Here is an 11,151-nt window from a genome sequence, read left to right as displayed (position 1 = left end):
AACATTCGTATCCAAAATAGGCACGTAAAAGAAAATTCTATATGGTTCAGATTTGGCCATGTAGGACCGTACATGATCAGTACAAGCATCAAGCAGCCAACTCAAATGCATGATTTCATGAAGTGATAGAGTGTGTATGAAAGACAAGACTGTTTTGTCTCGTGACATTAGTACGTCTCATTTTGTAAATTGAAATGTTGACTTGACTGAAAGACGATCATATTAAATGTGTAAATCAAACTAAAGGATGAAAATTACTCCACGGTTGATAAGAAACCAGTCCTCAGTAGTTATCCATATATCTTACTAGTGCTATAAATGTGGGTTTGTGAACGAGCAAAGTCATACAAAACCAAATCTGCCCATATCTTTCCACCCTAGTTAGCTAACGATCCATATATAAGTTGCAATGGATTTTCTCATTCCCTATTTGAAGAATCCTATCACGGTTGGATTGCTTGCAATAATAACCATTTCCTTTTGTTTAATCTCAAGGAGTTGGAGAGCTTCCGAGGGCAAAAGAGCTCCTGAAGCCAAGGGTGCATGGCCTTTATTCGGTCACCTTCCCTTATTAGGAAGGTCGACCAACCCTCTTCACATAGCCTTGGGAGCCATGGCTGACAAATACGGACCCGTTTTCACCGTCCGGCTCGGGGTGCATGAATCTTTGGTGGTGAGTAGTAGTGAGATGGCTAAGGAGTGCTTCACCATTAAAGACGCATGCTTGTCCTCCCGACCGAAAATGGCCGTTGTAGAACACATTGGCTATAACTACGCAATGTTTGGGTTTGCACCCTATGGACCATACTGGCGAGAAATGCGTAAGATTACCACTTTAGAGTTGCTTTCCAAGCGTCGGCTCGAGCTACTCAAACACATTCGAGGCTCGGAGGTGTGCACCTTTTTGAAAGAAATGTACAGAACTTGGAGCAGTAGAGCAAATGAAAAAAAAGGCTCAGAAAATGACCAAGTGTTGGTGGAGTTAAAACAATGGTTCGGGGACCTCACTCTAAACGTGATTCTCAGGATGGTAGCTGGAAAACGTTACTCTGTTGCTACTGACGAGGAAGAGAAGAACGAAGCACATCAAGTCCAGAAGGCAGTGAGGGAGTTCTTTAACTTTGTGGGGCTGTTATTGGTAGGCGATGTGATTCCTCATCTTCGGTGGTTGGATTTAGGAGGACATGAGAAAGCAATGAAGAAAACCGCAAAAGAATTGGACACCATTGTTGGAAAATGGGTGGAAGAACATAAGCAAAAGAGAGCACTAGAAGGCGATGATGCTCATAATTGTAAAGGGGAGCAAGACTTCATAGACATCATGATTTCGATACTTGAAGGTGCAGACCTCGGCGGTTTTGATGCAGATACCATCAACAAAGCCACAAGCTTGGTACATACTTCTATGAAGCTATATATGCACTCAAATTTGAATATTTTTAAATAAATCTTTTATATAAAAATACTTTGTGTTTTTCTCAGAATATGATTGCAGGAGGCAGCGATACCACCATGGTCACTTTGACATGGGCAATAGCATTACTATTAAACAACCGTGAAAAGTTGAAAAAAGCCCAAGATGAACTAGACACCGAGATTGGAAGAGAGAGATTTGTGAGTGAGTCGGATATGAGCACGTTGGTTTATATCCAGGCCATAGTGAAAGAGACGCTTCGGTTATACCCGGCAGCACCGTTATCGGGACCACATGAATTCAACCAGGATAGCACCATCGGTGGCTACTATGTCCAAAAAGGTACACGGTTGATCACAAACCTATGGAAGATCCAAACTGACCCAAAAATGTGGCCGGATGACCCATTAGGGTTCAAGCCGGAGAGATTTCTAACCACCCATAAAGATGTCGATATTAGGGGTCAACATTTTGAGTTAATTCCGTTTGGAAGTGGAAGAAGAGCATGCCCTGGACTAGATTTCGGCATTCAAATGGTGCAATTTACATTGGCCAGCTTCTTACATGCGTTCCAAGTTTCAACTCTCTCTGATAATGCACCTATTGATATGACCGAGAGTTCTGGGCTCACAAACGTCAAAGCAACTCCACTTGAAGTTCTCATCAAACCTCGTTTATCTCATAAACTTTACCAGTAAAAAAATTGTTTACTATATAATCTAAGTTACAAAATAATAATGATCGATCAATAGACATGGGTTGTGATATTATAATATGTGGTAGAAGGTTGTCCTGTTTATATTATAACTTTTCAGAAAAATAGGAAATAATAGATGTGTCACTGAGTTACTCCACCATGTCTATGCTAGTGCTGATGTCACTCCATCAAAAATATATAGTTAGTCAACAATTTTATTATTAATATTTTGAGTGAGACATTTTTTTGTTATAGTTTTTTTTTTCTTTTAAACTTTGTCAAGGGGAACCCAAAGGCATCCTAGGCCCAAGATAAACCCCTTCGGCACATGTGAAATGCTCCAATTGTATATTGCAGCACAGTGCGTAGCCACTTTGACAGCTTTGGGGTTTGAACTTAGGTTGGGGAGCACACCCAACTAGGCAAAAACCACTAAGCCACTTGCAGTGGTTTTTTTTTTTTTTTGTTATAGTTACTCAAACTGGAAAATTGAGATTTGTGTTTCTACAATAATTAATTGCAGGATAAAAAACAGTTCTTATTAAATGATGAAGAGATTATGTGCAAATGTGCGACCAAAATACAAATAATAAAGTGAAGCCAATTAGAACTTCGAAGTTAAGCTTGGTTGGGCGAGAGTGGAGGGTGGGATGGGTATAAAAAAATAATAATAATAAAAGATTTTTTAAAAACTTTGTAGAATAAAAAGCACCACACAAAATATGCAATCCTAATTTTGAAGCAACAGTATTATCTTCCAACTATCACAACATTCTCGATCAGGCCAAGAATATTGAGAGACTTTATGGGGTGCCTCTCATTATAGTTCCGGCAAGAGGGATCCTCAAACGTTCGATATGCTCTTTTAATTATGAATCACTTAAACTAAATATAGATCTTAGCGTTGTAATTATAGAAGGATCCAAACAATATTGATAAAGGAAAATATGCAAAATAGCAGAACATACTACCAATTGTACAAATCTTGCTTGTAGTTAAGGTGACACAGTACAAAGGCTGGGAATGTCAAGTGTGATGATGTAGCCAAATAAAGTCAAAAAATATGACTTTTGAATAAAAATTGTTATTTCTCGAACCTTAGTTTACCCGTTTACTGGTCATTTGGAAGGTAAACAGATAAAATCTTTACTTTTCACCTGCATTTTGATCATTTAGTGGCTCTAAAAGTTGACTTTTTGTTTGGCTCAATTTTTGAGGAAATTTCCTTCATGAAAGTTGTAGAGGACGTTAAACCAAGTTCATGGACACATGGCACACTAAAATCGGAGTTGTAACGAAGAAGTTATAAGGGTTTTAAGTTAGTAGCAGTTTTGTAATTATGTTGAATTCGTGTCTATAAATAGCAAGCTGACTTTCCATTTCGGAAAAGTCCCTGAAATTTCCAAATTTTTTCCTCTCTCGCCGGCTTAACTTCCTTGCTTCACCGCCGCTTCGTCCGGCCACCTATGGCCATGAAATTGGTATCAATATCTTCGTCTTGAAACAAGATTTCCATCCATATATGATTTGCATCCTATCATCCACCACTGACGACGAATTGAAGCCAAGAAGGTGACTGTAGTAGATTGGGTTTTTGGGGCTATTTTCAGATTTCTGGCCAAACCATCTAGAATTTGGAGAAATCCCAAGATATAAAGTTGTTCCTTACCTCATGGACTTTCTTTTGAGTATAATATTGCATATAAATTTGAAGATTTTGGAAGCTGGAATTCGGGTTACCTTGAGCCACTGCGGCTCTGCCGCCTCCGACGGCCTTTCATAACCATTTTTATCCTTTTTAAGCTTTATCATACTGTTTGGTGTTGAGAATAAATTGAGAAAATTGTGAATTGGAAGTGTTGGAGTTAAATGGAAGCTAGTGGAAGAAAGTTAAGATGAATAATTGTTGATAGAAAAGTTTGGGTTGAATCCGAGAAGAAAAGGAGATGTTGATTTACGAGGAGTTGATTTTAGAATCGTATTTAATTTGTCGAATTATTGTTTACGGATTATAATTGCACAGGGCGATGTACCGAGATACTGCTTGACAAAGAAACTCATATGCGTGGTTGCCTAAATAGTACTGTGAGTGGACTTTTGATTTTAATTGATGCATGCAAATTAATTTCTGAATTATTGAATTTATTAAATATCAAATTATTTATCAAGCACATTAATCATTTTGATCATAAATTAATATATGGATTGGACTTTCGGATTGAAGTTTATTATGCTCGATTTTAGACTTGTGATTTATGTTGAAAATTCTGAGGTGATTTCCAGAATTTATCATTTATATTTTAATTATCAATTTTCGAGATTTTAGATGGATATTCGGAAATGGGATTTCCAAAGGGATTATGTTTATTTATTATTTTCCGCTTAATTATTGTTGAATTCGAGAATATTTTGACGTGCGAGGCCACGTCATCGGAAAATAAATTTGTATTTTTTTCTCTCGTGATATTTTGGGGAAGCCTTACTGGTTTTCGATTTTTGTATAATTTTAACCCACCATACCTGGGTCGTTTTATTTATTTTTATTGCTAGGTAGCCTATTAGTACTCATCCCCACTTACTATGCGTTTGCAGCTGAGTTGAACAAGAACCTGGGAGGTTCAAGAGTCTGGGAGACTTCGACCCGAGCCTGGGAGGCTCCTTTATTCGTATGGTGATAAATTCTTCCCCGTATTCCATTATTACTTGACCAGTGGGGCTAGTCTGAATTTGCTTTTGGTCAGCGGGGATGACATGTTTTCTTGAGCTTCGAGCTTGATTACACGCATTTTTATGCATGTAATTGTATCTAAAACACTAGAAATAAGCTAATCCTTGAGCCAATATAATGTAATTAATCTAATTTTATTTATTGTGTAGGAAATAAGCGGAATTGCGGAAATCGAGAGAAAGTGATAGAAAATTGAGCAAATTGGAGTTTTCGAGAAAAAGACAAAATAGTGGCTCCAGTCAACCATGATCAATGTCAGCGAGAGAAGTGAAACCCGACTACTTCCTTGATGGTTGGTGGGGAAATATATTGAGATCGTGGAGAAGATTATACATATATATATATATATATATATTTTTTTATATATGTGTATATATATTGAGAGAGAGAATAAAGAAATAGAAAAAGAAAAAAAAATGAAATAAAAGAGGAATGAATGTTGCAGCACGGTCTGGCAATTAAGCAAATGGTCCTTAATTATCCTTTCCCCCTCAAGCCAATTGTGTGCTGATTACACGCATTTTTATGCATGTAATTGTATCTAAAACACGATAAATTAGTTAGTCCTCAAGTCAATTATAATGTAATTAATCCATTTTTATTTACTTGTAGGAAATAAGCGGAGTTGCAGAAATCGAAAGAAAATGACGGAAAAATTGAGCAAAATGGAGTTTTCGACAAAATGACGAAATGGTCAACGCCATCAAGGGAGTAGAATCCAATTGTCTCTGATAACATATGCGGAAGTGCATTGAGAACAGAGAAGAAAAAAGCAAAAAGAAGGAAGAAGAAAAGAAAAAAGAAAAGACAAGACAAGAAAAAGAGAAAAGAAAAGGGAAAAAAAAAATTACTTTGCTGACGTCATGATGATGTCAGTATCATAATTCCTCCCCCCACGTGCTGCCTCTCTTTTTATTTTTTATTATTATTATTTTTTTCCATTTGTTTTCTTTTTCTTTTTCCACTCTTCCTCTCAATTTTGGACACGTGGTACCTAATCTCTTCTCTTTTCATCCGTCCACACATGCACCATTCCTTTCCTATGATCCTTCTTTTGTCTCACACACCAGAACACTACAATTAAAAAATTCAATCCCCTTCTTCCCAAAACAGAGAACAAGAGCCGCACCCTCTCTCTCTCTCTCTCTCTCTCTCTCTCTCTCCTTCTCCATCACACCTCTCCACACCCTTTCTTCTCCTTACTAAGATTCACTTTTCTCCTCACCAAGATCCATTTATCACCTCACCAAGATCTATTTTCCTCCTCACCAAGATTCACCTTACTAAAATTCCATCAAATCCTCATCAATTTCTCAAAGGGATTTCAAGGAGCTTCAAGGGATCCCATCTACATCAAGACTTGAGATTGGGTATAGTGGAAAGCCATAAATCAAGGCTTGTCATAATTGCTCCATAGCAATTTGTGACTTGTTTTTGTTAATTTTCACTCTTCTTCACCTTTACCTCTTTAATTAATTGATGAATATTGTTGTTGATTTGCGAATGGGTTGTGAGTAGTCTATTTAGGAAGCTAGGGTTTGAGCCCTAGCATGGATTTAATGTAATAAATATGTTTTGATTTAATGGTTTTCAATTTCGTGTTTGGCATATGTTCTATTCTATATTATTTGGCTTAGATGCATGCTTAGGAGCTTGATTAACTCTTGAATGTGTAAATGAGCATGTCTAGAAAAAATTAGGGGACCTAATCACTTCTCTAATTTATGGCTAGGACACTTGTTTAGAACTTGGTTAGTTACAATACCAATTTCGACTGCCGTATTGGCTAGCTTGGGAACCTTGATTCTAGGACTCTTCGCCTTTTGGTGCAACTAGAGGCCCTAATAAGGCTCTAGATTGTCCCAATTGAGTTTCTACGACCCTTGATCCGGAGTAGGAATACCCTTTAAGGAATCTAATGACCCATGAGCCTTGAAAAGCCTTGGGTATGGTTCTTGATGCCATTATGAATTGAATGACCATTGTCGTAAGATATTTGTGCATTAAATTTGGCTAGGAGGATACTCTAGTGATCTAATTTTCATTTCTTGATTAGTTTCTATTATCTTTAATTTTAATTTTAATTTTAATTTTCAATTGTTAATTTTATTTTCTTCGCAATTAAAAAAATCAAATTTCACAAACCACTTTCATTGTCCATACCATTTGGTTGTGAGTTTCCGCATTTATTTGTGGTTCTCTTGACCAATTTTAGGCTTGGTTGTTCCGAGCCGAGCATGTAAATAGCTTGGTGATATTTTTCTAGGTTCTTTGTTAATTGTTAGTGACTTAGTAATCGGCATAACCAAGGATTAAAGTTAGTTTTTCAATCCCCTGGTACGATAATTTCGGGTCTAAATATTTCCCACTTCTTTGATGACCGTGCCCTTATTGCGCGTAAGTTGCATTTAAGCACACCAAATCAAATGGCGCCGTTGCCGAGGATTAAAGTGTAATAGCTTTAATTCCTTGGTTTTTGGTTGTTAGGTCACTTGCATTATTTTCTTAATTTTAATTAATTTTTCTTTGTTTGTTTAGATTAAAAAAAAAAAAAGTGTGTTTCTTTATTTACTTTTCTTATTTTGAGTATTTCATACTTGTGTGTTTGTTTGTTGAGACATTGTGATTATTTCTATCGAAGTGACGGGCCTTGTATTACTTTGTAGTACATGTAAGACATGAGCATCGATAGAGATCGTCACTTGCCTTGACTTGGTCGTTAATTTCTTGAGTTGTTGGTTTTCATCATTTCTTTGCTTTTGTTATTTTATTTTCTTGTTTAATTGTTGTCTTACTTTCTCTTCTTAACCCCTCTCATTCATTGTAAAAAGTGAAATTGGAGTCTCATTGCCTATTTTTATGAATTCTTGAGTACTCATTACGTGGTCTCATTTTTGTTCCAAGGTGTATGAACGAAGCATCTTCTTCATATCAACCGATCACTCTTAGAAGCGGAAGGGTATTGAGTGAGGACACTAGAGGGAGACCAAGAAGGAGGATCCGAAGGCCATTAGTGACCGAGAGTGCTCCACCTCGTGTTCTTGATCAAGAGAGAGTACCTCTAAGACATTCACAAGGAGAAGTCAACATGGGAGACACACAAAATCCTCCCCAAGGCAAGACTATGAGGGAGTATACTAGCCCCACTATTGTTAATCACCCTTCTTGCATTGTACTCCCTCCATGTGACCATCACTTTGAGATCAAGCCAACTACGTTGAGCATTCTACCCACATTTAATGGCATGGCTTTGGAAAATCCGTATGACCACATTGCGGAGTTTGAGCAAGTGTGTACTACCGTTTAACCTAATGGTCTCACTTGTAATGGTTTGAAGCTTAGATTATTCCCTTTCACACTCAAGAACCATGCAAGAAAGTGGTTGAGCAAGTTGCCTCCTAGATCAATAAGTACATGGGTTGAGATGCAAGAAACTTTCTTAGGAAAGTACTATCCTCCTTCAAGAACTTCCAATGTTAGAGATGAGCTAATTGCATTCCGACAACTCCCACAAGAAAGTTTCCATGAGTGTTGGGAGTGCTTTAAGGATCTTGAGATGTCATGTCCTCACCATGGGCTAGAGAAGTGGTTTCTTGTGGACAAGTTCTATAGAGGATTGATGGCGGACCAAAGAGAAAGAGTTGACACTTTTAGTGGAGGAACTATTGCAAGCAAGCTTCCCGATGCCACTTGGGACACATATGAAGAGCTTTCACTTAATTCCCTTCATTGGGATGATCATGATGCATGAAGTTTGAACCACTTTCAATCCCTTCAGATCTATGATTTTGAGCCATCTACTTCTAGAGAAAATGAGGGGTGGAATAAGGAGGAAGATTTACATATGCATGGTAGCTCTAGGGATAGGAGTTGTCCGGTCTACTCATCACTAGGCGAGGCCTTGAGGGCTAAGAACCCTAGTGGGACCGTGACTACCCTTAGGGGCACTACCGAAAGTCTCACATTTGATCCACCTCTTGATTTGAATGCACCGGAGCCACCACTTCCTTATCCTAATGCCGCAAGAAGAGATAACTCAAAGAGGGGTAAGAAGAAGAGTGGCTTGATGAGGGAGATACAAGAAATATTTAAGAAAGTGGATGTCAATATTCCATTGATGGACCTCATTCATCAAGTGCCGGTGTATGCTCAATTTCTCAAGAGCTTGTGCATGAATAAAAAGAAATTTAAAGCCGATGAGACATTTGAGTTGAAGGAGGAAGTAAGTGCAATTATCCAACGAAGACTACCACTAAAGATGCAAGATCCGGGGAGCTTTACCATAGGGTGTACCATAGGAGAGAAAGTGTTTGAAGGAGCTCTCATGGACTTAGGGGCGAGTGTCAATTTGATGCCCTTGGCTATATATCGGAAGCTACAAATTGGTGAGTTGAAGCCCACATCGATTAGATTGCAATTAGCGGATCGTAGCACAAGGCGTCTGGTGGGAGTTGTAGAGGATGTGCTAGTGAGAGTAAATAAGTTTATTCTACAGGAAGACTTTGTAGTGTTGGATATGGGTGAAGACTCCTACCTTGAAAATGAGTTACCTATCGTTCTAGGCCGACCACTTATGGCAACGGTGGGTGTGAAGATCAATGTATTGAAGGGTACCATTAGACTCAATGTGTTAGGTGACAAAGTGAAGATCAAAGTATGCAATCCATTCTATCCGCCAGACATTATGAAGGAGGTATTCTCTATTGATTTGGTGAAGGGTAATGAAGCTAAGAGTGAGCGGATCTTTGGACCTTTGAATCCTTCTAAGCCTACAATCCGTGCACAAGATCATTTCTCACCTATTTGGGGCTATGACCATGAACCACCATTGAAGCATGATGATGTAGTTCCTACTTCTACTTTGGAGCCTACTATTAAGCTTAACAAGCAAACAACCCCTACTCTTGAGACTTATGAGCAACACAAGAAGAAAAGTTCACCATTGAGTGAAGCACAAGAGGAGTCCATCAAGAAATTAAGGGAGACTTGCGGAGTTGTGAAGAAGAAGGAAATTCCAAAGAGGTATGATTGGCCTCCACCTCCAAGCGACAAGCTCGCTTCTTCAATTGCTAGATGTTTTGGAAATGATGGTGAGGCTTGCACAATTGTTGTGGGTGGTAAGAAGACATCCTTTGAGCCACCTTGAGGAAGAAAAGTGAAGAAGACCAGCTTGGGGTCTTTAAAAACAAGCGCTTCTAGGGAGGCAACCCTAGGTGGTTTTGAAATTTACTTATTCATTTTGCATCAATAAGGCTTTTTCGCCATCTTTTTGGGAGGATGGGAGATGTTCGGAGTTGGAAGTGTGAAGAAAGAATGCACTCTGCAGTGGGCAGTTTTTATTCAGATGTTCAGTTGACTTTGGGAAACTATAGTTTTCAATATACATGGTAATTTAAGATGAAAATTTCTGAAACTATTATCCTATGGGTCTGCTATCTTGTACCAAAATTTGAGCCATTCTGAGTCTCTGGAACTTCAGTTATTTGGTGGTCAATATGTGAAGGTCAAAACAGAGACAGCTACTGTAGAGTCACTTTGGGAAGCTACATCTTCTACATCCCAATCAATTTGGAGCTAAAATTTTTCAGAGATGTGTTTTTATATGTCTTCTATATACAGGAGAAATTTTTTTTAATTTGAACCTTCCTAGCTTCAGATATAGTGTTCCAAGTAACAGAGGTCAGAAACAGGGCACAGCAGAAACTGCAGAACAGATCAGTGAGTTTGGAGGCCAACGATTTTTGACTCATGATAGATTTTCAAGTGAAATTTTAACTGTATGTATTTTCATGAGTCTACTTTCATTTCCGGTTGGTCTCACCCTCTTTGCGCCTCTAGAGCTTCAGATATTACAGTTTTGGTGACTGAGGGTCAGCAGAAGTCTTCATGACAGAATGGCAAATTTGACCAGCTTTCGTTTTCATCTCAGTTGGAGATAGATGGCTTACTTTATATGGATAGAAAGCTATCTAGTCTAATTTCCATTCCAAGCGGTCTCACTTATTTATCTCTTTCTGAATTTGAGATATGGGCATATTGATTATTCGATTAACTTGCATGCCTTCTTTGTGAGCTTTTGAGCCTAATATATATAGTGTATATATCGTTCATTCACTTATTCTTTCATGTGTATACAGTTTCATGACATTGCGTATCTAAAACTTGCTTGAGACCTCTTGAGGCTACTTTTAGCTTGCGACATGATAGAAAGGATGGAGGCATTAGGCATAATACCACCATAGCCAAAGAAGCATGTGCCCAAAAATATTTACCACTAGATTGCCACTTTGAGCCTATTTATTTATTTAGCCT

The 11,151-nt window shown here is 38.1% G+C and overlaps 2 protein-coding genes across 4 annotated transcripts; both read left to right on the top strand.

Moving 5' to 3' along the window:
• Positions 1-332: 332 nt before the first annotated feature.
• LOC112164636 (cytochrome P450 CYP82D47) lies at positions 333-2,350 on the top strand. The gene is made up of 2 exons (XM_024300903.2): positions 333-1,393; positions 1,483-2,350. The coding sequence occupies exons 1-2, from the start codon at positions 410-412 to the stop codon at positions 2,110-2,112; spliced, it is 1,614 nt and encodes a 537-aa protein (XP_024156671.1). The 5' UTR covers positions 333-409; the 3' UTR covers positions 2,113-2,350.
• A 438-nt stretch (positions 2,351-2,788) lies between these two features.
• Positions 2,789-10,719, top strand: LOC112164638. Of its 3 annotated transcripts, none has more exons than XM_040507078.1 (3): positions 2,789-4,782; positions 4,989-6,209; positions 7,744-10,719. In XM_040507078.1, exon 3 carries the CDS (start codon positions 8,684-8,686, stop codon positions 9,983-9,985), a length of 1,302 nt encoding a protein of 433 aa, XP_040363012.1. In that variant the 5' UTR covers positions 2,789-4,782; positions 4,989-6,209; positions 7,744-8,683; the 3' UTR covers positions 9,986-10,719. The 3 variants fall into 3 exon arrangements, with proteins under 3 accessions (XP_040363012.1, XP_040363014.1, XP_040363013.1); XM_040507080.1 differs by having other exon boundaries at positions 2,789-5,131; positions 5,452-6,209; XM_040507079.1 differs by having other exon boundaries at positions 2,789-5,135; positions 5,452-6,209.
• Positions 10,720-11,151: the final 432 nt, after the last annotated feature.

The sequence above is a fragment of the Rosa chinensis genome, chromosome 5 (assembly GCF_002994745.2).
Source record: "Rosa chinensis cultivar Old Blush chromosome 5, RchiOBHm-V2, whole genome shotgun sequence".
Classification (NCBI taxonomy): Eukaryota; Viridiplantae; Streptophyta; class Magnoliopsida; order Rosales; family Rosaceae; genus Rosa; species Rosa chinensis.
The sequence above is the reverse complement of the archived record's forward strand: the minus strand, read 5'-3'. Positions and strand labels throughout refer to the sequence as shown.

Coding starts and splice junctions, on each gene's coding strand:
- LOC112164636 (XM_024300903.2), top strand. CDS start 410: ATGGATTTTCTCATTCCCTATTTGAAGAATCCTATCACGGTTGGATTG. Junction 1,394..1,482: donor TCAACAAAGCCACAAGCTTG/GTACATACTTCT, acceptor TGTTTTTCTCAG/AATATGATTGCAGGAGGCAG.
- LOC112164638 (XM_040507078.1), top strand. CDS start 8,684: ATGCATGGTAGCTCTAGGGATAGGAGTTGTCCGGTCTACTCATCACTA.